The 27368-nt window shown below is 39.8% G+C and overlaps 1 protein-coding gene across 6 annotated transcripts in view; it reads right to left on the bottom strand.

Annotated features, from left to right (window-relative positions):
• The window catches only part of PDE10A (phosphodiesterase 10A), a 360121-nt gene that overhangs the window by 9700 nt on the left and 323053 nt on the right, over positions 1-27368 (bottom strand). For all 6 annotated transcript variants that reach the window (XM_063390617.1, XM_063390616.1, XM_063390618.1 and 3 more), the window contains 9 exons: positions 27087-27273; positions 25609-25751; positions 23513-23596; positions 20975-21125; positions 18243-18398; positions 14919-15091; positions 13696-13807; positions 6081-6161; positions 3922-4010 (listed from right to left, as the gene is read on the bottom strand). In XM_063390617.1, the coding sequence (XP_063246687.1) occupies positions 3922-4010; positions 6081-6161; positions 13696-13807; positions 14919-15091; positions 18243-18398; positions 20975-21125; positions 23513-23596; positions 25609-25751; positions 27087-27273 (1176 nt within the window). The remainder of the gene's footprint in view (positions 1-3921; positions 4011-6080; positions 6162-13695; positions 13808-14918; positions 15092-18242; positions 18399-20974; positions 21126-23512; positions 23597-25608; positions 25752-27086; positions 27274-27368) is intronic.

Here is a 27368-nt window from a genome sequence, read left to right as displayed (position 1 = left end):
TACGTTATTTCAGCCTTCAACTTCAGTTATCCTATTTTGTAATTCTGTCTAACTCATATCTGTGTTAACTCTATTCTAGCCTACAGCACACCTTCCTTCCCCAGGGCAAGCCCTGAAGCTAGAGGCTGCCACCTGCTTCCACTACAAATTTATAGCCCTCATGGCTGCAGGAAAGCCCAGCTGTGACCCAAGAGAGACACGACAGCAGAGACTCTGAAACGGCTCTCTGGAGCACAGAAGCAGATTAAGCTTTCTGAAACTCCTGCAAAAGGGCTGCCTGGCAGTATATAAAATGTTGCCAAGAATGTAGTATCAATTTTCAATTACTATTGTGGTAATCATATTATCAGTCTACTACATTTAAAAGGTACCTCTTCCTTGAGACATAAATGTCTTTTAGTGCCTCACAACCTGGCCAATCCTTAAGTAGAAAATTCGGTTCATAAGCCATAAAAATAAGAAAAATCAAGCTGATAATTCTCTAATGATCTGAAGGGGGTACAAATCCATAGTCTTACTTGCTGTACACCAGTAGCACTCTAGTGGCTGGGAAGTCTATGTAGGCCTTGCAACCAATGGCCAAGTCTCAGCATTCAGTCTTTAAACACAGAGAGAAAGAGAGCAAACCCAACTGTTTCATCTTCATATTGTCAGATCCCTAGTTACTAAAGCAACAGTTCTTAGATGCCTTCAGTAAACAAACAGGATGGCAACAGTACTAAAAGCTCTCCTATGGCATGTCATACCATGATATTACGTAGGAATTTATGTGGCAGAGCTTTTCTGGTTTTTATGTCACAGCCTTGCCAAAATATTTGCTAAAACAGCAAATATTGCTCTGAAAGCACAGTGTACAGGTAGGAAGAAAAAATGTTGCTTTTTCTGGGGGTGGTGGAAGGCAGGATCTGATGAAGTCTACCAAAGAAAGCTGGTGCCCTCTAGGGTAACACCTGCACCATTTTCTGCAGGAAAATGCTCTGCCAGTGCTTCAGGCCAACTGGAAGTTATGAAGCCAGCATTAATATGGCATTAAACCCCAGCTAATACAATCAGGCACTAAGGATCAGGAAACAATGAAGCACCACTATTTCTGTCTCCTTCCTGGATCTGGGAAAGTAATGAGAATGGCAGCCAAAATATGTTTAAAATACATCAATTTCAGGAAGAACTGAGAGACACAAAAGCACAACGAAAATACTTCTAAGTTATTTGGTCTGAAATAAAGGAAAAAAAATAAATCACTTAATCCTCCAAATAAATGCACTACCATAATATTTATACTTTGGTAGGCCTATGAGTACATGGCTACAAACCTCACTTATGACTTATTCTGAAGAATGTAACACAGGTGGGCTAATATTTTTGATCTACACAGGATGAGAAGAAAAATATTCCACTTAAAATTGTGGGATAAATTAGCAGACAAGAAAACCTTCTAGACTGTTAGCTGCTACCTTACTTGAGGAAAGTCAGTGTTGGATATATATATATACTTTTTTTTTTTTTTTTTTTTTTTTTTTTTTTTTTTTTTTTTTTTTTTGTAAGGTATAGATAATACAGTTCATTGGCCTTTGAGGTCCCAGTGAAGTCTCGGCTCCTTGTGTCTAGAATAAATGCCCAGAGATTCTAAAAATAAAAGCCTTGATGCTGACATGCTGCCTTAGCTGCTATTATTTGCAGCTGGTGTCTGAGTTTTAAAGAACTCAAGGACACAGCAGCTTAAATATTGTGTTGCAAGAATAAGCACTGCTGGTGAAAAGGTGATACCAAAATTGGTTCAGTTAGCAACTAAGAAAACACCAAACGAGAATGAGGCTGTATGCCTGATCACACTGAATAGCAGTTACCCATCAAAAATAAAAGAAAAAACAATAGTGTTTTGCAAAATCAACCATTTGAAGCACTCTGGAGTATTCCAGACCCTGCAATAACATCAATTTTTTTCTGACTGGGGACCTGAAGTTGTATCTGTGTTCTCACTTCCTATTCTCCATCTCCAAGTCTTAACCCTCAAAATTCTTCATTCTTTTCAAAGAAAAAGCAGAGGATAACAACTTCAAGGCTAAGATAATACTACCAAACTGCTCCTCCAAAGACTTCATGCCAGGGTGTGGATTTTCAAGAAGCTCTTTAGTCCTGCAGAGGCTTTATCTACTCATCTACATTTTGGTTCTGCATTAGCACAATCTAAATTAAAGAATACATAACACCAAGACAGGGACTTCTCTGTCCAGAGCTGTATCCAGTGCTGAGATTGTGTCAGTGTAGCTTTCAGAATTATCATTAAAACAATTTAAATTATAAACAACAAACATCATTTCCGGAATAGAAAAAAATCATATCAGCTCTGCCAGGAGTCTGATTACTTTTACTTCAGACATCACACTTTCTACAGAGAAACCAGCCCTTGAAAAGATGTTCATGCTTGATCTTCAGAATTTAGTGAGAACTTTTATCCAGAGCACATGCTTACATGGGTGTTTGATATCTACAATTCAACTTTAAATATCTTCATCTGAGTTCTAAAAGATGAACCACCAAGTAAAACAGGCCACTTTTGCTAATAAGCCTCGTTGGGATATCCATGTGGTGAGAAATGGAAAGATATGAGTCTTCCCAGATTGTTGCTCCTGTAAAAGATACTGTGCAGTCTTAAGCACTCCACATAGCCTCTCTAAGGCCCAGTTTCCATTAAGTGGAATAAAAACTTGATTTTGATCAAGTCTTTGCTGTGAGGGTGGTGAGGCACTGGAACAGCTTGCCCAGAGTAGCTGTGGATGCCATATCCCTGGAAGTGTTCAAGGCCAGGTTGGCTGAAGCTCTGAGCCCTGTTCTAGTGGAAGATGTCCATTTCCACAGAGGGAAGACTGAACTAGATTATATCTTCCAAGGGATCTTCCAACCCAAACCATTTTGAGATTCCATGTTTCTTGGAGAAGCCAAATACCTTATTTAGTCTCTCTCTACTAAGATCTTAAAACATTCCTTCAGCTCTTTGTGTTCACTTGTTTGTTCATGTCTTCTTAAAGCACAGACACTAAACAAAATTCCTGCTGGAATATTCCTTCCATATCCATCTATGGGTTGCACAGCCATGCCCAGCAGAGGTACCTCAAAGGCAGCTGACTATTAATGATGGCTCCTAGATATTACCTTTTCATAAGGTAGTCCTCTGTTCCACTGACACAGACCTACATATGCTTCTCACAGCTATATGAAAGAGTGTCTGTGTGTGAATGAAATTGTTTTGCTACCTACTACATTTATTTCAAAGCATTTGTCTGTTACTTAACAGAAATTATTTAGTCCACAAGATCTACAAGAAGAGGTAGGTGTGCCACACAGGATGAAAAAAAAATTCAGTGTAAAACAGAATATAATGACCACAATAAAACAAAAAATATGAGAGAGTACTAGTAAGAGCATAGAAGAACAGACCTTTAACCACTCAATATGACTAGAGTTTGCTAGCATTTTATGAAACAACTGGGGTTTTCTAGAAAATACAGATTAACATGAAACTGGAACATTTTCATGAAACACACACTGGTTTCAGCAAAATTTTTGTCAGGAAGGATTGCTAAGGCCCAGGAAATAATTACTGGATAGAACTACCTACAAAGCAGTCCACCATCATTCAAGTGGAGAAGCAGCCAACAAGGTAAAGGACTGTTGCCTCTTTTCCTCAACAACCAAAGCTCCATACCCACTGTGTTATAGGAGAAAGTTACATTTCCTTCTGCAATACCCCAGTGGTATACTCCCCTCCACCATGCTTTCAAATACTCAATATTTTCTGGATATTTCTTTATCTGGTTTTTAATAGAAATGATCTGATATGAAATAAAACCACTGGCTAAACACATTTTTTTTATTATCTAAAGAGAATACTAGCCAGTTTTTGTTTGCATAGTCACTCACCTGCATGCTCGGAGTAGTGGCCCAGTTGGAGGAAATATCTGTGCAAGGGTGGTGTAACATGGGATGGCTACAGCATTGTAGAAACCAATCTATGAAAAAAAGAATGAAAAAAAATAGTTAAATTGTTGCCAAACTACAACACTGGAAGCGAACAGCTCAAAGCTCTTTACTTAATTACTACTTATGTTCGTCACACTTCTGCATCTCCTTTTAATACCCAAATACTTTAAAATAAGCAGCAACAGTGAAACCTTTGGTAATTAGAAGCTGCTTACATGCCTTTCTTTTATGACTGATATGGCTGCTTCAAGCAGGATTTTCTACAGAACCTTTTATTATTCAATTGATTCATTTCATTTGTTCAGGATCTGCATACCTGTTTGGTAGGTAGGAAGTAGGTGGAGATGTTAGAGACATTTCTGCAACCATTATTCATGTAATGATTTTATTTTTTAAAAAAAGCAAGATTGTTCAGCATTCACAAAATATGGTCAGATTATGGATTGTTCTGATGTCCTCCAGGGTATGCATTGCATAGCTCAATGTACTTAAAATGCTAGGGGCTTTGCACATTTTTGAATGGTGTGCTGTGTGATCAATGATTGGTATGCAGTTGCTTCTCATGTATACATTTCAATAATGTATTTTTACCATTATCATATTTAGGGAACACCAAATGAGCACATTTTTAAAGGTATCTGACTCATACAGGGGGCCTGTGACAACTACAGTGCCACAGTTGAATTGTCATGACACAAAGAAGTTTTTAGAAAATGCTACTTTATATGTTATCAAGGATGACAGATTGCATTCAGATTCATTATAACATCACTCACTTATCCCAGACTCTTATGACAGTTACAATAGTGCACTATGATCCCTTCCTTCGGGCAAAATTTTTAAATGCCTTTTAGTGAAATACTAGGTATTGTACCATGACCAAAGCATTTGATAATATCTCTTTTCTTAATAGTATAAACTTTGATCCTTATTCAGAAATTGAAGAGAAACTCTTGTCTTCAATACAAAAATTCCTCCCATACTGCTATGTAACCAAGTCTTGTGTAATTTAAATACAAATAAGATGCATTCTTTGAGCTGTGAACCCAACACTCTGAGATGAAGTACTTACAGTGCAACCAATGGAAAGGAACTGCAGCTAGGGAGAAGGCAAAGCTACATACAGACGGGATGTCTGCTCATCCACACTACTTCACATACTGCCTCTCCTTCTCCCCATTTGTTTTGGATTTTTTCTTCTTGTTTGCTAGTTTTTTAGGGGAACTATTTTATTTCAGTGGAAACAGGAGGTTACTCTATAATTGTCATTGAGAACTAAAATGGGACATTAGATACAGTCACCCTTTAGACCTACTGGTTCAGTGAAAATCACAGAATCAAAGAATATGATGAGCTGGAAAGAACCCTCAAGGACAGCTCTGCATAGGCCCATCCCCAAGAGTCACACCCTGTGCCTGAGAGCATTGTCCAAATACTTCTTGAACTCTGTCAGGCTGGTGCAGTGACCACTTCTCTGGGAGCCAGTTCCAGTGCCCAACTGTTCTCTGGGTATAAAACCTTTTCCTGATATCCAACCTAAACCCCCCTGACACAAATTCAGGCCCCTGCCTCACGTCCTGTCACTGCTCACTACAGAGAAGAGATCAGTGCTTGCCCCTCCTCTGCTCTTCACCTCATGAGGAAGTTTTAACTGCAGTGAGGTCTCCTCTCAGTCTCCTCCAGGCTGAACAGATCAAGTTACCTCAGCTGCCCCCCATGAGGCTTCCCCTCCAGGCCCTTTCACCATCTTTCTTACCCTCCTTTGGACACCAGCTGAGAGCTGAAACAAGCACTTACTAGACAAAAAGCATTACTGACACTTGTAAAAATTCCAAGGTGATTGTGGTCTTAGCTAGAGCTACAAGTACTAAGAAAGGAAAAAGTGTTGACAGCAAAAAGCACATTGTCATTTAAGCAAAAATTTGAAAACATGTTTTCCACTGCTACTTTAAAACACCATTACACCATTGTGTGCAGAACATAGAATTCAGCAGTCTGAATAACCCAATTTCAAAAGCAGTATTAACTAACATATGAAATGTTTTTTCCATACGTGTTTTACCTATAAACAAGTATCATTTTACCGAGAGAGTTCATACCTGACCCTGAGGGACTTCATCTTTCTTATCTCTGTCCATCATAGGAATAGGTTGAATACCTGTTTTCTTCATTTCATCGCCCTGGAGTAAAGTAGAGAGAAAGATTATGAAAACAAAAACAAGACAATTGAGACCTGAATTAATTTCCACCTTCTATTCTATGTCAGTCTTAAAATACAGAATGTAAAATAACGTGTGGTACCACTCTGAGGCAATCTCAGGAAAATGCCCAAGAAGAGGCTCATTTTGTGCATTCACCCTAGTGATAAGATAAACAGCAGATGTTGTAAATCAATGTACACACATATGCCTTGTTTCCAAGTGTGTCTCCATAATAAAAAGCAACTAGAAGACTATACTCAAAAAAATCATTCTGTTCCACACTATTTGCTCAGTTAATCTCATCTTTCAAAAAACCTGTTCAAAGCACCACAATACAATCACCAGCAGAACACAACTTACCCATCCAAGAGAAGCCAGATGAATTTACAGCGTACCCTCTTTGTCAAAAATTTTGTCTTTTCAATACATATCAATATATCAGCATCAACCTTTATTAACTCATCCTTGGATTACAAAAAATTAACATCTGGACAGGCGCAATTGTGTCCATAATTTCATCTTTACTACTTTTGAGTATGGAAAATCAGTTTTATCCTTCCTTCTCCACAGAGCTCACAAGATTTACATTGAAACATCTTTTTACTTATAAGCAAAAATGTTGAGTATGTAATCAGTGAGGCATGCCAACACTGTATCTCCATTAGACCGCTCAGAAGAACACTCACTTTCCAGTGCAGGCATTTCAGAAAGTGCTGAACAAGATCTTTGAGCTTAAACATTCAGCATTTTTCAAAAATTTTGTTGTAGTCTTAGCTGTTCAACGTCAGGGGACCGGGGGGGCTCTGGCTTGCTTTCACCCCAGCCACGCTGGTCAGGAGGGGTTGTTCTCAGACTGCAAGCAGTCCAAGTAACTGCAGGCAGCAGAGCTGTTCTCTGCATTCTGGGTCCTGGATAACCTTGACATCTAGGTTCAAAGCAAGAGTTTGAGAAGGCTCCCTCAAAATGATGTTTATTCTTTCAGATGGTACCAGAGACATCATGTAGGGTCCTGCACGCTTAACATTTAAACCAGCGGCAGAGGGGTGGGGTGTGTAGATGCCACAGGTTAACACAGGGCAGGGTCAGGAAAGGGGAACAAAGGGACAGGGGAGGGAAGGAACAGGAGCAAACCATAACTTACCATAAACTTATCAAAAACCCACCACCATCTCCCTCTTTTCTGTTTAATTTTGAATGAAAGGAGGGAGGAGACTAACTCCTTAAACTGCTGTCTCTGGCCTCTTCCACCATCTCTTGACAGCAGTCACAGTAAGAGTCATAGTACACTTAATTAGGACTCCTTTTAGAGTCCTAAAGGATATGTAAATTAAAATGACAACCAGAACAGCTAGCAAGACATCCTTTACAAATGATGACATTTTCCCTGGCAACCCCCAGTCTTTGAAGATATTCTCCAGCCAGTCTCCTGCTCCTTGCTTGATGTCCTCCATCATGCCTTTCATTTCCTGGATAAAATCACAGATATCTGGATTTTGCCAGACAGATTGAGGCAGTGCATCCCTTGAGAGTCCTCGCATTCATGTCCCTGTACTACTGAGTCAGAAGCAACAGAAAACACAGGAATTGTGGCTTCATCTGGGGGGTTGGGAGGATGCCCTTAAAAGAAATCTAAACATAACATACACAGGTAAGGACAGGTTAAAACAATCTGTTCCAGGCACTGAATAACATGGGGTTTGGGTTGCCCACTCTCTTTGCATTGTCGTCTAGAAGAAGCAATTGCCAAATCATCTGGTCAGGAAGGTGGAATTGAGGCCGCATTCAGAGCCTTCTTTTCCATGGGTGGAATATATGGTTTTACCCATTTTTGTGGAACCCATTTCAAACCTGTGGGGGTGGATACGCAGGCGTATCCTTGCCCCAAGTGATGAAATCAAAGGGCCCCTGGACTTTCCAGGTCTTAGGGTCCTTCACCAGGACTGGAAGTTTCTCCTCAAACTTCAACCAATAATTCTGGCTGAAGTGCCTGACAACAGGTGGATTAAGGTATTCCAATGAACAGTTAAGGAAGTTCATGGTAAAGAGAGCCTTACAAAGTTGTTGCTGTGGACTGTTGACTCTGACATCTCCTCTGTGTTGTTCCAAGGTCTTCAGCATCTGGTGCATTCTTTCCATCGCTGCCTGGCCAGTGGGGGGAGTATGGGATCCCCTTCCTCCCCCCACTCTTGCAGGAAATTATCAATCACCTTGGAAACATAAGCTGGACCATTATCAGTTTTTATCTCTTTGAGGATCCCCAGTGTGGAGAAGGCCTGCACAAGGTGTTTCTGTGCATCAGTGGTCTTCTCCCAGGTGTAGGCTGAGACATCAACAGTGCCAGAGAAGGTATTTACAGACACATGAACATATTTGAACTTTCCAAACTCAAGGATGTGTGTGTATCTGCCACACCTCACAACTGCCAAGTTCTCTGGGGTTGACTCCCAATCCCAAAAAGGCTAAGGAGAAATTTGGGCATGTGTCTACTATCATCTTGGCCTGGTCCCACTTTAGGTGGAAGTGGCAGACTAGGCCTGGGACATATTCTGATGGAATTGCTGATGGCTGATTTTGGCCTGCTGGAAGATGTTAGGTAGGCCACTCAGCTGCACAGGAGCAGCTAGGGCCATCTGCTCTGCAGTTACTGTCTGCAATGAAACCAGGAAGGTCAGCATGTGACCTCACATGCATAACATAGTAAGGATCTGTTCTGGGAGACTAGGTGTATCAGCTCTGCGAGCAAGTTGAAAATGGCTGTATTTGAGACTTTGAGAACTGCATTCTCTGCTCTGGATGCTACCCCTGCTACATATGCTGAATATGTAATCAAATTTATGGGTTCTGAAAACTTTTCAAAAGCCCTGACAACCACAGCCAACTCAATGACTTCAGGTGAACCCTCAACTACCTCAGTGTCAGGCTCCCACTGTTTGAGGGTTTGAGGGTCCTTCCAAGTCACCACTGACTTGTGTGAGCCTCTGGACATGTCAGTAAAAACTGTCAAAGCTTTGAGAGGCCTGTGGCTCTGTTTCTCTTTTGGAATTAAACTGAATTCAGAATTAACCGATTTGTGGCCAGGGCAATGGATTGAGATTTTCCCTAGGTAGCTATCCAAAGCAAACTACTGCATCTCATTCCCACGGTGCAACTGCTCCAAAGTCTTTTGGTAAATCTACCAGTTGACAATTTAATTGGCACACGAATGCATGCAAACTCACACCCTGCCAGCAGTTGCATCCCAGCCCTTGCTTTGCTGATCAGCTGGGCCATCAACTCCTGTGGCTTAGTGAAACTTTTCCACAGCTGATGACCTAGGAACACCCAACTCCATGATCAAGAGGGGGCCCTTCTGGGCCTTGTCCCACTGAAAAATCAGGCCATGCAAGTGTGGCCATTTCCCAAAATGATGAAATTAAATGAAAGTTCTGTCTGCCTGCCAGCTGGATATGGCAGATTGAACCCTATCTAAAGCCTGCCGAGTCTCCTGAGTCAGAGCCTTCAAACAATCCAGCTCCTCTCCCTGCTTTAACAAATTGAAGAGAGGGGCTAGGTTCTCTGTGGTGAACCCTAGCCAGGGCCTGACCCAGTTCAAGGATCCACACAGCTGCTGGAGATCCTTCAAAGTCTCAGGTCTATCATTGCTTACCAACCTCTGAGGTGTTATGGTCCAGTTGGCAATCTCAAGCCCCAGGTATTTCTAAGGTGGCAGTCTCTGCACTTTTTCCTTCTGCAACTCAAATCCTGCAGCAGCTAAAGCAGTGATAGTCTCATCCAGTACCTGAATAAGTACATTGTCATCGTGGGCACACACAAGCACATTATCCATATAATGAAGGATGATGACCTCCCCCTCCTTGGCATGCACCAGGGACAGAATTTTTGCCACATACCACTGGCAAATACTTGGAGAGTTCTGTAACCCTTGCAGCAGAACTCTCCATGGGTTATCCATGGGTGCCTCCCTCTTGATGGAAGGCACGAAGAATGGAAACTGTGGGGCATCGGCTGGATCTAGGGGAATCTGGAAAAAACAATCTTTTATATCAATGATAGCTAAATTCCAGTTTTGGGGGAACACTGAAGGGGATGGCATACCCAGCTGAAGAGATCCCATGCCCTCGATGGCTTCATTAATTTTTCACAGATCGTGAAGGAGGCTCCACCTGTCCTTTCCTGGCTTTTTGATGACAAACACCAGAGAATTCCAGGGACTATTAGTTTCCACAATGCGACCTTTAGCCAATTGCTCCTCTACGAGTTCTTGGAGTGCCTTCAACTTCTGTTTGTTCAGCAGCCACTGATCCTCCTAAATTGCGATGTTTGTCAGCCAATTTATTTTTTGGAAAGGGCGCTCTTCAGTGACCGCAACTAAAAATCCCAAGGGTTTTTTAGGATATCTAATTTAACTCCCCATTGGGACATGGTGTCTATTCCCCACAAGGTAAATCTGGAATTTAAAACAATGGGCACAAAGAAGCCAATTGCCCATCCAGTCCCTCAATTTGCACAACGCTCTTTGATTGCTATGCCAATTGTGTGCCCTCCATACCTGTAACCTTGCCAGCCATACGTTGCAGCTTCCAATATGACGTACACTTGAGTGGTGGTATGAATGTCACATTTGACCTCGTGCCCATCATCCCTTTAAGATGAATGAAATCCCCCTCCCTCTTGAGCCCACACCAAATTATTGGTTTGTTTTCTCCCATTTCTGCCCAATAGAGTGAAAGGTCCAGATCATCATAGGGCATTTTGGGCAGTGGTATTGCCTGGGCAATGACTTGGCCTTTTGGTAGGAAGAGGGGAGGATGGATAAAATGTGCCAGGAGAGCTAGTTGCTCTGGATCTGATGGCAAAACTCCTGGAGCAATCTCAATCTCAGAGGGAGAGTGCTTAGAATCCCCAGTAACAAGGCACCTAATGTCAGTCTGTTGTAGGTTGGTCACCTGTCCAGGGTCAACAGTGACCACTTGCCAGTCTGGTGTGTTGAAAAGCATACCTGTAATTAATTCAAGCTTAAATGGCTCACATATACTCTTGGTTGCTATCAACCCTGAGGGTTCTGTAGGGTCCCCTATCTTCCCAGAACTGGGTTGTCCCAAAGCCCTGACAACCTGGCGACCTGTCCCATTTTCTTCTTCACGCGGGACAGGTTCACGCTTTTTCTCTAGTTTTTTGGAAATGGAGCATTCTCCCCCTCCCCCAGTGCTCCTGCCAGTGTGTGTGGTGTTTTATCTTTGAAGGGACAGAAGTGCATCACATGTCCCTCCTGCCCACACTGGAAACATCTGACCCTCCCAGCCACTGGTGGTCAAGGTGGAATGGTGCGTGGTGCAGCAGTCCGGCCCCTGAGCCCAGGCCCTTTCTGCTTTTTGTCTGGGTCCATGATAGTTCGCTTCGTGCCGGTCTCAATGAGGAGATCCAGGGTTGGAGGTGGGGAAACAGAAAGCCCCAAGATGACTCTCTTGAAGACATCGTTGGCATTGTTTTGTGCCACTTCCATAATTGTCCTCTGTTGCCACTCCTGCTCCACCTATCTGGCTTTCCACCACTGCACAAAGCCTGTCTATAAAATTTAGAAAAGGCTCAGAAAGGGATTGTTTAATTGAGGAGGTCTTCGATCCCGGGGAAGACCTTTCTGGACAGGAAAGGCGGTCTTTCCCCCCCTCTGCCACACAGAGCAGAGGTATTGACGCATCATGGACTGTAAAATCCTTAACATTGCTGGTGGAAAGCAGCATGAGGTCCTCCGGTGCCGTGTGTGCACGTGTCAGGCTGCTCCACGGCGGCAGCGCTCTGCAGCCAGGTTGTGTGGTGTTCACACAGGCGGCAGGCAGCTCCCAAGCTGTGGCGGCTGTTTCGGCAGCCATTGCACAGACCACAGTGGCAGCTCGGCGTGGGCTGCCCCTGCAGTGCGGCGCAGGCAGCGCCGGCCCGGCGGTGGCTGTGGCAGTGCTCACACGTGCTTGGCACGCGGTGGAGCAGCCTCGGGCTGCATGGGATCAGCAGTGGTTGTGGCGCAGCCCTGGGCTGCACGCTGTCTCTCCTGGAGGGGGATGTGTGGCGACGGTGGTGGCTCTCCTCGCAGCGGCGAAGGCACCATCCTTCTATTCGGGGTCTCTGAGCCCTAAAAGCTGGGCGCCAGCTGATGTCAGGGGCCGGGGGCTCCGGCCAGCTTTCACCTTGGCCTCGCTAGTCAGGAGGGGCTGTTCTCAGACTGCAAGCAGTCCAAATAACGATAGAGAGCAGAGCTGTTCTCTGCTTTCTAGGTCCTGGATATCCTTGAAATCTGGGTTTAAAGCAAGGGTTCGAGAAGGCTCCCTCAAAATGATGTTTATTCTTCCAGATGGTGCAGGAGAGTTTGCGCAGGGTCCCACGCGCTTAACATTTAAACCGGTGGGCAGAGGGGTGGGGTGGGTAGGTGACTGGTCCCAGGTTAACACAGAGCAGAGTCAGGAAAGGGGAACAAAGGGACAGGAGAGGGGAAGAACTGGGGCAAACTAGATACCGGCCACTGGGGGGGGTAACAGGAGCAAACCATAACTTATCAAAAACCCACCACCACAACTGTTCATAATTAGGGGAACAAGAATATGTGAATGCAAAATACACCCACAAGAAACACACACCTGGAATTTCATAATGAGCATGCGACAGGCAGGGTAACAATCTCCATACTATATGCATGCTACATCAATTCCATGGGCCTGATTTCTATTTTATGCTTATGTAAAACAGAAATAAGCCCACTGAACACTGCAAGATTCCACAGGGCACAGAACAGAAAAAAAACCCACTTTATCATACACACATGCAACCATAGTCCTGAAAACACATCTTCTCAAGTTGCATAATTCCACTCCATGCAATTTATTCCTTATGCCCAGAACAGTCACTTCCACTTTAAAAATTAAACAATTAGGGCATTTTCACCTCAGCATATGACATGTGAGAGACTGCATATTTATTTGCGAACATGATTACATTACTACAGCTTAATTTCTTGTTTCAGTTCTCGGTACACGTTAACTGTTGAGTAACTTTCAATGTATTGAAGACCTGGCTCTCTCTGAGACACTGTTGTTGAGCTGGCTCACAGAGAAGACTCAAAAAAAATTAATGTTCTTCATGTTTGCTTTAGCATTTTCTGTACTCACACTATAGCTTTATAAGTATGTTTCAAGGCAGCTGACCTGGAAGCTGGTTTCATATTTTTCATTTCTACAAAAAACTATAGTTAGTGACTTCTTCTATGTTCTGTTGCATGGTCATTTTATGTTAGGACATACTTTTTACGTTATCTTGAACGGAGAGAAAAAACACTGCCTGAAAATTAAATAGCTAACTCAGATGTTTATGTAACTTCAGAGTAAGAAACGAATACATGCATGCACCAGTGAACTCTCTTTAAAACAAGCACACCAAGATAATGATTGGAAAATACTTATAGTTGGGTTTTTCCTTCCTAGATGCTTTCGTTTATAAGGAGAGTAAACAAAGGAATCACACATACCTCAGCCCAGAACTCCGCATATATATCGTTGGCCGTCAGTCTGGTAACTGGCCACAACTTTGTTACAGAACACAGATCACAAGCTGTCATCATCAGGCCAATCACTCTATCTCTAAAACAGAATGAAATGACATTAAATTGTAAGTTTTGTAAAGACTTTATGATCTCTCTGCAAAGTTTTCATTTGCCCTTCCTCAATTTAATCAGCAGCAATGTATACACACTATGAATTTTCTCCCACCTGTTGTTTCTTCCTCATTTGTTTACGATTCTTTGGTAAGGTATGGCACAGACTGCATACTGTATTTCTTGCTGTATTCCCTACATTGTTTGCAACCAGAGTTCACTGACCATCCCCTACACAAGCACATGCATAGACAAGGGCACAGAATGCCTGCCTGTTAAAACACTCACATGCTCCTCTATAATTTTCTGAATATACAGTACAAGTCTATAAAAAGATAGACAGCATATCTTAGTGCTGCATTTCTTTGCTCTTTAAAGAGAGAGGGAAAAAAGCTCCTAAAAAGAGGAAAGACTACTTCTTAGTCTGTCTTAAGATGCTGTCATTGCTTCATTGGAATGAATTTGAACTCTGACTGAACAAGAACCCAATATGTAACTGTCCTACATGCTGATAAACCTGTTCACAGAGTAACTGAACAACATCAGTAGTATTAAAATCACTATTAGAATTAGGCACAACCACAAAAAAAAATCCTATTTAATGAATTTTATAGCACAAAACTATGGTTTGAATCTAAGTTTTATAAAGAAAACTGGCAATTCAGTTTCAATTCACTTGATTTCACCCAGTGGAGAAATTAAGATAGCCCTTAAAGATACTTGCATCTTTCTTAATAATGCCTATTCCATGTGAAAAAGCATAGAGCTTACTAACCTGCATGCCAGTGTAATGACCATCATTAAAACGGTATCAATAGGCAAATATACCAGAGGAAATACACAATACACAGCACAATCAATTAATAAATGCAAAGTGCACTTCCAAGTTAACATATAGATGTCATCGGCCAAGTAAGAGTCAACATAAATATGAAGCAATGGAAATTACTGTTACATTTGTGGAATTTTACACACTGCTGGTCTTAGACATCACATAGGTAAGAAAATTAACACTCAGAGGTAATTCTTTACAAAAAAAAAAGGTTTCTCTTTCTCAACTAATGCCATAGGGATCTACTATCGGTTTGCTGCTTTACCTGTGTGTTTGGTTCTTAAGGTTTAATGCTCCCGTCTGATGCAGCTCTTCAAGTTGTTTTCTGTTTCCAAAATACAGGGCAAGGTCTGTGGCGATGATGGCTTTCCGGATGATCTCAAGTACTTGCTCATATTCACTGGAGCTCAGATTGGAGAAGACATTGTGCCCTTCCAGCTATGAAAAAGTAAAAAACCAATAAAAAGCAAAAGCTCTAATTCTGAGATGATTTCAGTCTTTACTTCACCAGACAGGTTACGACAGTTTTACAGCCCAATGACAAGTTTTGTTGCAAACTCAAACGTTAATAGCCTGAAATTCCCATTTTTATTTTCCTTTGTAAACACTGTCACAAAAAAAAACTATGACTAAGCCACCAATTTGTTTTTTGGGCTGCTCCTTTTGTATTACTAGAGAAAAATGAATGAATTCTTTTTCTTTGACTTAAAAGCACTAGACAGACAGCGTTAACTTGGAAACTTGTGATTCAATTCTCGTCCAGAGTCTGCACAGTCAAGCTGGTGAACTGAGTACCTGCTTCACTTCAGCCTAGTTTTGATACTGCGTAATATATAGTATAGATAAAGGAACACTGAAGTTAAAAATACAACACAATTTTGTCTTCCTAGTGTTCCAAATTACATGTGCCTGAAATGGCTGCATTTACTGATACAATTTTATATGTAAAAATAAAGTTAATTATTTTAATGTAGATGAACATTTTGGGGCAAAAGCTGCTTTGTTCAACCTTAAGTTGAATGACTTATAAACTAAAGATAATGGTTTCCACTCTGGAGGCTCTGGTAACACACCACTGCCATCACTTTTCAGTTTCCACTAGGTATTATTGTGCGTTTAACTGACAATATCCACGCACTGTAATCACTCATGAAGCTATATCACATTTTGAAAAGTCAAGACTATCTGCTGTCTCTAAGATTTGGAAAACAACTTGTCAAAGGTCTTCCTGTTGTTGAGAGGAAGCAGACAAAAGAATGAGCTAGCCATGCCAAGGTGTGCACATTCAGAAAAAGAAAATATCATTAAAATATATCAAATGCAGAGGTGTTTTGACATTTAATTGGCATTTGGGCTGAAGCTCCAAAAGTTTCCCTGACTTTCATCAAGCATTCACATAATTTGCTCAAAATAAATCCTCTGCAGTAGAAATAGGCTTGGTTTCTCTCACCATCCAGAATATAAACATCATTTTCCAGGACTTTTACTTAGACAACTAGATTTATTGTGATTAATGAATAAAAAAATACAATCCATCTATCTCTCAGCGCTCCTTTGATTTTCTAAGATTTCTAAGTCACAGAACATGATGTATAAAAAAAATCAGACTATTTTTAACCCATCATCAGCACTTTGGGAGCAAAAAATTACTACTACTATTTCTCACAATTTTGTGTTTTGGGGACTCTTTACTCCTCAACCTTGCTGTCTAATTCCTGAGACCAGGCTATTTGTCCCAATATCTAAATTATTCTGGATTCTACCCTTGGGCTTCAGGAGCTGCACTCTCAGAAAGACCACTATGACAGCTTCTGTTCAGACTACTCAAAAAGAACTGATTCTGTAAGTGCTGACAGAAGCTGCCAGTTATGAGTGTGTCACTTAAGCTTTTGAGCAGTACACACAAAGTACAACTATGAAGATTTTGCTCTTTGCCTGCTGAGCTAAAGCTTGTGAATAGAGTCCTGTGTCCTAAGTATGGTGTACACTAGAACTGCAGGTGGATGAGCTAGGCAGCTTTAAAGTTTCAAGCAGTTAAAAGTACTGCAGGTTACGAATGTAAAATTAAAACTTACTCAGATAAACCCTAAAGAGCTTGGTGGGTTGATTTGGCTTTTTCTCCATCAGTCCATGAATTCATTATGACTTTTTGATTCAAACAAAATCCAACAAGTCCAAAAGGCTGCTCTAGTCTGCCTTTGCTGCTAATTACCACCCATGGGTGCTTCAGCAGCTGGTATATTGAATCCACTCTACAGCCCTGGCCACTTATCCCCCTTTCCTTGCTCACACTGACAGGAAATGTAGGAGATGCCAGGGAAGCAAAAGGGTTCCCTGCCTTCATGGCAAATGGGATTTTCATAGATTACAACATTTGTGCCAGAAAAAACACAAAATGACTGGGACAATGAAGTGTTAATGACTGAGGAACATGCTCACTGTGCACAAATTCACACGAAGAACAAACACTAAACATCTAATGCCATACCACCACTGAAGGATTCAATTACACCCTCCTACATGAAGGCGCATTCAGAGATAAAGCTTCCATTCTGTGATTAAATGTATATGAAACCTAAAACTATAATAAGAATATGGGCTTCTGAATACAAGACAGAATATATATTTTTCCTAAAAGGTAATTAAATATTTAAGAAAATATGTATCTTCCCTGAAAAACCAGAAAGAACGAAAGGTTAACAATGAATTAGTGGCACAGTAGCAAGGTAAGGCTGTAACTTAAGTGTGCACGGAAAACTAAAATTAGCACAAGTATGCTATGCACTGGCAGTGGTTTCACAGGTAAGAGTTCTCACTCTTCTAATTGAGAATTATAAAGATTTCACTCATGAGAAAATTTCTGCGTGTCAGTAACACAGCTGTATTTTCCCAAGAAGTGTCTGCATGTTTTCTTGCAGTTTTCTCTTCATTAAACATAAAGACACATAACTCCATACTAGGAACTCTCTTTCACAGAATATTACCTTACTCATGTTTTTCTATTTCGAATTTCTGAATAACAAAAAAGCGCAGGACAACATAATGAAATAAGTTTCCAGTTTTCATGCATGAAAAATTAACATCTCTCCTTTCATGCCACATATTCAATATTCACTGAATTTATTACAGCGGGTTTCCAAGTTTCTCATACAAAGTTTTGCCAGTGCTTGATTTTTTATTCAAAGTTTTCAGGATGGTTGAAGACTTTGTTGAAATGCCTTAAGACAAAAATACAAACTGATAAAATGATTTTTCATTCTCGAAGTTGCTATTCCACATGGTCATGGGAAAAACCTCCAGAGAACCAGGAGCTAAAAGCTTCAAAGGCAGGCCATAAGTAAAGAGCTTCAAATACATAATATTTTCATAACTTCAAGATTTTGAGAAAGCTGTTTTTTGCACTATTGTTGAATTCTTTGGTTGCTCATTGGGAAACCTGGCTTGCTGTAATAAATCTTCTACTCTTCTAAATGAGTACTATATTAGGGAAATTAAACTAAGCATGCTTCAGAAAATCTACTTGGTAATGATGTGACTCCTCTTTCCACTGGACACTACTGCACAGAACACACAATTTCAATAATCCTACCTGCAGGATGGACACAGTCTGCGAGAAGTGGTGCTGTTCCATCGTTGATGTGGAATAGAGAGCAGCTAAGGGGTGATCAAATTTCTGAAGATAGCTGTTGCTGTAACCTCTGTGATCCAGGTCATGACACAGGCATGCAACTAAAAGACCCTTTCGCTACAAAAAAATTGACACAAGCATAAAAAGCAAGATGTATTTCCTGCCCCTAGATGTCACTCTCTACCCAAAATACTGTAGAAGTTGCACTATGCCAACACTGCCTTCAAACAGCACATGTAGAAATATCCTTAAACATGAGAGAAACATGACAGTAAGGACGTGCTGAATTAATATTCTTTGTCCAATTGTCATTATAGTATACATTTAAAAATCATTTTTGGATGGTAACATACTATTGGATGGACTGTGCCTGAGGAGAAATCTGCATTTTAAATAGTTTGGTTACCCACTGAATCCTCACTATGTTTATTAAAACAATTAAAAAGCACAGTTATTGGGGCAGAAGAAACATACAAGATGTATGATCTTCTGGTCAAGACAGGTGCACTGAAGGTCAATGCCAGATCTGCCTCTGCAACATTCCTAAAGACATTAACCAAATCTCGTAGGGGGTTTTTTTTCTAGGGAGTCACTAACATGAGTCACAAATGCTGGACAATGGAATTGTAAACAAATAAAGACAGTAAGAGGGTTTTTTATATCATTAACCCTTAATATCCTGAAGAAATGGATACCCTGAAATCTCTTTTTCAAAAGGTTTTCACACAGCTTATGTGTTTGGAAAAAAAAAACCTATTAATATTTATGACTCTGTCACTGTTGGCATGAAGTATCATGAAAGTCTCTTCAGAGACCCAATAGCTTTGTCTTACAATTGGTTCTGGTGAGTGTTCAGTAAACAAGGATAAGGCTATAAAATGAAGCAGGAAAAGAATATTGATTAACCATGTATTAAGTGCACAACATCCAACCTGGCTACTACACTAAGAGACCCATGAGTCTGTGGAAAAAATAGCAATGAGGCAATTAGAAATATTATCACAAATACACCATGTGCAGAAATAAGGCTGTAGCAATGCTAACTGTATTTCTGATTTTGAGACATTCACTTCTGTTTTAATGATGTCTTTTCAATATTGCATCTTGTGAAGTGTACTTTTAAAAAGCATATAAAAAACCCTGGGTGATGCAGCAGAGGGTGTCCACACAGATCCTCAGCAGAGGTGGAACTCCTAGAAACATAACACACACCTCTATCACTTGAAGATGTGCACTAACAGCTTGTCCCAGTCTCCATGTCTCAGGAAGTCATTCTTGTCTCAGTCCTTCAGGGTAATACAATGCCCAATAGCAGTGCTCTTGACCTTGTACCTATTGTCCCTGCTTGGATCCTTAATCTTTAACCACTGCATTTTTCTCTTGTTTTTCTCCAGATCAGTGTCTCCTTTACAGTGTTTTATACTTCTCTTCCCATCTCTAAATCTACTGGGTTCATGTCAGCATCCCTCACCTGAAGCCAGCCCTTCCCTAGATCCCCAAACTTTCTTTCAGCAGTTTCCTGTATTCATATTGGTTTCATCTCCAGTATCAAGAAAGGAGACTGCTGAAAAGAGCTGGAAGGTAGACTGGGATAAGACACTCAAACAGATGGAGTTTGCACGGAAAAAAAGACGCTTTCCATCCCTCTTAACAGCTGTCTCTTTTGCTCTTCCTTTTTTTCTTATTCTGGACCTCCAAAGAGATGGGGCTTACTACTTGGTTAGTACTGAATGCCATCAATAAAAATTCTCTGACACTGTACTCCACAGATTTTTGTCATTAAAGTAATACAAAATTTTTTTCAAACTTTTATAGCTTAACCAAATTTCAGCATATGCCACTTTTGCATTTTGTGAAATTTTCAGTGTCAGTTCTCAAGTCTCTGCTATACAGCAGGATAAACTAAACCTTTTCAAATGAAAGTTCACCAAGTTTCATTTTACTCTTATACACTGAACAAAACTTTGATTTCCAGTAGCATGTCTCTTTCAACGAGCCCAACAATTGTGCCTGAAATTTCCCCAAATGAATCACCTTGAGGAAGCTAACAGAGCCTGGAAAATTACAGTCCAAATGGATAATATTTGGCAGAGTTATACACAACAGAAAACAGGTTCTCCGAGTCAGAATTTTCATGCAACAATTATAAGAGACTGTTATACCTACCATAATTCAGAAGAAAAACAAGTGACAGTTTTCCATACTGTGTATTAACATTCTAAGCCTTCCATTTTACTAGTTATCTTTTCCACTTAGTGATCAGTTTACAGTTTGGCTCCTCTCCTTTACTCACATATGTTAGCCGTCTCTGCAACCCTTGTCCTCCTCTTCAGGATCTCCCAGACCTCACAGGATTCAAGACCCACGGTACTTCCCTCCCTCACAACAGAACTGACAGTTAGTTAAATAATTCAAGACTGTGATTGTAAGTGGGCAGAGAGAACCCCAAAACGTAGACATGGATTTACAGCAAATCTACCACTGTGTTTTAAGTGGCGGTCCTGAAAAACAGGACTAGGATTAGGAATCTGAGTAATTCTCCTTCAAACTCTTCACTCACATACATTCTTCCATGAAGATCTTGACATACACTCTGACCAAGCTGACAAAAAAACTCTAGCACAGAAAACCTACTTGTACAACAGCTGACAGCTCTGATGAGGAGTGGTAACTGATACCATCATGTCACCTACCTCTAGATCAGTGAAAAGCCCCTGGTTGTTCTGCAGGATGGCATACATGCAATGTGCGACGGTAACTGCGTGCTTCCAGTTGTGGTAGGGCACGCGGCGATAGTTCTTCTTTACAGACATTGTAAATCGGCACAGCTTTTCAAGTTCAAAGCTAGGCAGAAAATAATCTGGTCAGAGACAAGAAATAAAAACAGGAAAAAAAAAACACCAGAGGAGAAAAGATGGTCTTTGAGTTACCCTTCTTGCTTTGATTGACTCTCACTGCGGATGACTCATTGAATGACATGAAAAATCACTCAAGTTTGGCAAGGACAGAGGAGTGTGGATGCCTGACAATGCTCTCAGTTTAATCTGTTAAATTCAGGAACACAAGTCAGGCTACCCAGCTCAGTCAGTTGTATATGACCTTCCGTGCCCCCAGAAACTTGAAGTGATTTCTTTCAATTGCTTATTCAATCTGATATAGTACAACCCAGCATCTAATCAACAATTTGAAAACATGATTTGTGATCAAAACAGAAAACACAGGGTTTTTTAAGCGAAGGACCCAGAAGAAATAAACCTGTTTAAATAGAAATGCTCCATACTGACATTGAGAGAAGACAAAGATTTTATTTTTCCAATACTTGTAGATTTTTAGATTTTTTTCTTCCCACTTAGACTAACAGAACAGAAATTCACATCTCATGGTTTCTTTACTTCTCACCAAACAGTGTTTTGTTAAGTCCTAAATAAATTACCTTTTCCCCTCATAAAAAAACAGTTTTCCTTTATTCCATTTTTTCCTCTGTTGCTGCAATTGGATTTTCTAAGTTCCATGTTTTAATCATTTCTTACTAATGTTCTAGTTTTGCAGTGCTTTTGGGGTGAGAAAATAAGAGGAGTGTCTCTGACCTATGTGTAAAAATGTAGACACATCTACTACATGGAAACAAGTAGAAATATGTATTTCTACAGTTGTGTGCTGAGCAATGCAATTATTATTCTCAGCCTTAATCTGACATTAGGAAAACCAGAAGCATATTGTCTCTCAAAATACTTTAAAGCTTTCTTTTTTAATTCTAGAAAATCAGACAAAGATAGAACTATTGTTTAAAGTAGTACATCATAATTCAGAGTATCATAGTACTCACTTCCATCTACATCCAATCTCAACTCAATGGGTATTACATGATAGTACAATTATAGCCAAAAGAAATCACATTATTACATTCTATGTTGAGGCATCGCATTATCTGTGATGCCTCAGCATGGAATACAACTACTTTGTCCATTGCTGTATTTTGTATAAGTGATTAAAGCAATAAAATATTATTTCTTCAGAAGAGAAAAATGTAGTGAGTATGAAATCCTCCCTGGAGAGGACAATGATACATTACATAGGTAAATACTTTAAGGCACAACCTTATTCTTCAATATATAAAAATCAAATTTTAGTCCTAAAATTTTGGTTTTGTTCCAAAGGTTTGAGAAGTTCTGTTCTTTCAGAAATTAAATACAAGTCATGTTCCAACACTGTCCTTTTCAAACATTTTTCTCACTTTTGTTTCCCTAATTTTATATGTGAAAGCTGAGGCTCATTTGAAAAACGTCAAGTAGATATCAATTCTTTCTCATGAAAGCTACATGTTGAAAGGAAGAGACTGGGAGTCAGAAAGAGAAGAGAACCTGACTGAAAATACGAACCCCAACCCTGCATCCACAGCCATTCAGTCTGGAATGCAAACAAGCTAACTACACTGAGCAGTGTAGATCTGTGTTCAGAAGAGTCGCCCACTTTGCAGCTTTGAGGAAGACTGAGAAAGACCCTCTAGTTTGACTGCATGCTTTGAGGGCATTCATTCAGTTAGCAAAATAAAATGAAACATCAGCAAACATTTCCTGAATGTTGCCCCTTTTTGTAGGGATGTATTTCCCCTTTCAGTTGATCATCTGTAGGTTTTTTCTGTAATTTGGAGCAGCTCCTTTCTTTTAGCAATGGGCCATATTTACCCAACTACTGATCTTAGTGATAAGGAACACTGAGACAAATGACAGCAAGTGAAGCATTTAATTTGAAAATAATTCACTTCCATAATTAATGCACAGCTATGCAAATAAATGATTCATTTAGCAAGATAAGACCTGATCTTGGTTTACTTTTATCATATACATTATTGATTTCAGAGACTATATATCTGAAAAATCAGTTTTCATGCACCTTCTCTCTTTTTGGGAGGAGTGCTTTTTATGTCTTTACCATCTTTTGTCAGAAAAGCAAACTCATCTCAGAACCAAACAATTTTTCTGTGTATTGGGAGGACAACTGTTAGGATGATATCATGAGTTGTTTAACTTCACTTTACCCAGATTTTATTAACAAAGGACCAAGAAGGTGGGGCAAGAAATCCAGACTGTTTATTAGAGTCCTGTATAGACCAGACATAGTAGGTAAAAATCAAAGCAAATAGACCTTGAATTAGGAAGTAATTATCTCAAAAATTTTAAGTAAATAAACACAGACTTAACAATTAAATAAAGAAATAATATACTTCATACCAGGCTGTCCCACAGGACTGGTGAACCATGTAGACAAAAATGGCAGGCCAAACATCTTCATATGGACTGATATCAAAATGGTATCTAAGAAGAAAGTTTCAGTTTAGAAAAGACAAATACCTTTTCATTGTTACTAAAAACAAGTGAAAATTACTAGGAAATGTATAGCCAGCAAGATTCGCTTCTTTCTGAATACAGACAGAAAGCTGAATTTACAGGCTTATTTTTCAGTCGTGTCAAGTTATGTATTTCTGCTAAGGTCAGTGAAACTATGCTCACAGTTTCATACCATCATTTAGTAATTTATGTTGGAAAAGACCCTTATGATTGAGTCCAACAGTTAGCCTTTGGCTTTGTTTACTTCACAGAAACATGTGTCTTTATCTAAAGATCCACAGATTAAGTAACAGCCAAAAAAATCTCAGAGACAATGAGAAGTTTACAAGCATTCAAGTTTACAAGCAATAAAAATATTCAGGAATTTCTTCCCAGGAATAGTAAAGATGATGTCTCTAATAATATATTTACTGGTACTTTTTTTTTTTTTCCCTCCAATAATTTCTGTCATAAATTGCATTAGACTCACTCTGATTTTGATAGAGGAAAAAAATCAGTTTTCACTGGCTAATAGAAATCAAGCCTAAACTTTAAAAATTCAACATTTTATACCATATTTTTAATGTTTCATTAGTTGAAGATTTCTCCCCTCCCCTGATAACAATACTGAGGCCTAATTTTAGGGACCCAGGACAGTAGAACTGTTTTTCCTTCAATTATTAATTCATTCTCTCCCTGCACTTTCTATGCTGAAAGTCCTCTATTTTTTCTCCATGGAACCTTAACTGCTTGGCAGAGTGAACAGCACAGCAGCTGTGAGGGGACTGAAGGTAGCTGAATTGCTTGGAAAGTGGTTAAATGTATTCTGCTTGAACTAAAGGATGCTAATATAATTTAGAATGAAACCTGTCATCTTTACAAGTAAAATTCATTTCTGCTGAGGAGGTGGGTTATATAATATCACCTAACAAAGCACAAGAACTTGTATTGCAAAGAATAAGCTTCCATTAGAGTGTAATCCAGCAAGCTGTTAATGCTCTGGCATTCAAGCAAATCACTTCAGCATGTAATGAACTTTAACTATAAGCAGTCCTTGTTAAGCACAGCCTCTCAGGTTGCTCACAACTACAATTCTCACTGCCGAACAGAAGTGAGTGAGCTCTGGAGATGAAGTTTAAGAGACAACTTTGATTTTGTGACTTGATTTGAGGCACCTGGTTACTAGAGTAGAATTTATTGTCCTGGACCAAAAAGAGTGACTTAAAAATGTGATGGCTCCCGTTGTTAAGCGTTGAGTGGGGACTGGCCAATAAAATATAGATAGAGGTTTATCTTCAGCATGTAGGAGCTGAAAATAACTAAATTACATCTGAGAAAGCCTAAAAGGCTGGATGGAAAGTCCTCCTCCAAAGGCAGGCTGCAACTCTACCCTCTAGCACCTTGGGTTCGTAACCCTGAATTTTCATTTTCCCCTTCTTCAATGAGCATAAGCAGATACACAACACCCCCCCCCCCCCGCAAACCAAACCAAACCAAACCTAAAACCACACACAACCCAGGAAAACCCCAGGAGAATGAGCTGGGAGATAGATGTTTAATTCTAAAACATATCCAAGGGGATGAGATCATGCATTTGGTTTTAAATACTGATATTCCAAGCTCGGCTTTCTCTCCAGCTCTGAGCTGACAGTGACTTGGGACAGTAAGCACGAAAGTTCATCTCTACAAATCCTAGGTAAAAACTATAAGAATGAAAGCTCATTTCTACAAATCCTAGCTAAAAACTAATGCTTAAAGCAACTACTGTATCTACCCATGCCAGTGGAAAAATTCTGAGTACGTATAATTTTATATCTTTGACAGATAAATTTTGTTCACGGGTCATTAGGTATAGGTAAGTATAAGAAAGAGAGAAAACCACCATGATATTGCTGTAGTTCAACAATAAAAGTGCTTCTTAAAAAAAAACTCCACTACAAATAAGAAAAAAAACCACAACAGGCTATATATAACTGCTGCTGCATTATTAAAATACTTACAGCTCAATTTCTTTATAAATATGTGGAGGCAGTGTACAGTGCATGAGGTTTTGCCACTCTTCTGCTGTACAAACACTATGGTAGGACAGCTTCTCCATCGTTACACGGTAAATACACTCTGAATGACGAATTCTGTGGTACATCTGAAAAAGAGAAGTCATGCCTGAAGGTGGAACTTCAATCAAGCAAACAAATTACTTCCTGAATTCAAGCACTGATTATTACAATACACATCTGCAGAAATGATAGTGCTTTTGGCTGTACAACTTCACACATTAGAAAAGCAACAGGCTACACTGAATTCAGTACTTCTGGGAAACTAGGCCTTCTATCACACCATTCTTCATCTACTCACTAGGATAAGTAAGGCTCAGCTCACTTTTAACTGCTTGTGAGCTCTCCCAGGAAAAACAATCCCAAGTTCAGGAGTCAAAAACAGAGCTAAGTCCCTTGCGATATTCTGACAGACAGCCTATAACAGAACACAATGCATGTTTTCTGCCACTGTAGGAATTCTATTAATTGGTACAAATTACTGCTATCTATGCACAGTAAAAAGTATGTGGGATGTTCATCATATCTGCATCACTAGTAAAATAAGTACAGTTAATTACTGAGAGGTTCAGACATGGCATGGTTTGCAAACAAGTGAGGACTTAACAACGTACTAGTTAAACATCCTCGGGAGCTTTACACCCTGAATGGTAACATTCACCATCTAAAAGTAGTGAACTCACACACAACTGAGTGTGCCTAGGTCAAGTGTAATTTATATGCAGGCCATTCTGCTTGCCTTGAACCAAGTGAAACAACTTGAGGTACCTGGCAATAAAATTTGCTGCCCCAGTGTACCACTAGGATGACACTGGTAAAATTAGTTTATGTAAATCACCAGGCTTAACTGGCATAGCATTTTATCTGACCTCTCATAAACATAACTCAGTTCTACTTTATTTACATACTTAAATAGTAATAATCATTACACTGTTTATGTTTTCTACAGGCACAGTAAATTTTGAGATGATAAAGGGTGTCAAGACAAAAATAGCTACCCACTCTTATCTACAAGAATGTATAATTACAAGTATATACCACAGCATATAAGGGTAGAAATTGATCTCTGAGTCTTAAGAATGTGGAATTGAGAGAATATATAGCATATCTCCATTCCCTAGTTACATTTATAAAATGTAATCTGAATTCATAAAAGTAAATAGGAATCATACTTTTTAATGGAAAAGGGAAGATAGATATAATTCACATTTCAGAGCTTGCTTTCTCAAGTCAGCCATACAAAATTGATATATTCAGTATGGCTATTACAAATGAAATCCCTATCATCCCCTTAAAACAGAATTATTCACCAAGGAATAGAATGTTAATTCAATGAAACAAACTTAAAGATCATTTTAATAATCTGTATCATCAAAATACTTAAGTATTCTCATTATAACTTAAAAACTGTAACTAAAACTTACATTAGCACAGTGTAAGGCTAAAGCACAAAAGACTGCAAACATTTTAAAGTTGTTCTCATCGGTTTTAGAGAAGGCACTTCCACTTATTTTGTTCACCATCTGCACAACACCTATTACACTTCCTCGGCTCACGATAGGCATGCACAGGATATTTCTGGTTGTGTAGCCTGTGTAGAGGTCTACTTCTCTGGAGAGCCATAAAGGAGAAAGAAAAAAGAGAAAAGAGTTAATATCAGTGGGTATCTATTCCTTGAGTCTCACAAACATTGATGTACAATATAC

The sequence above is a fragment of the Prinia subflava genome, chromosome 2 (assembly GCF_021018805.1).
Source record: "Prinia subflava isolate CZ2003 ecotype Zambia chromosome 2, Cam_Psub_1.2, whole genome shotgun sequence".
Classification (NCBI taxonomy): Eukaryota; Metazoa; Chordata; class Aves; order Passeriformes; family Cisticolidae; genus Prinia; species Prinia subflava.
This window is presented reverse-complemented; position numbering and strand designations above follow the sequence as displayed.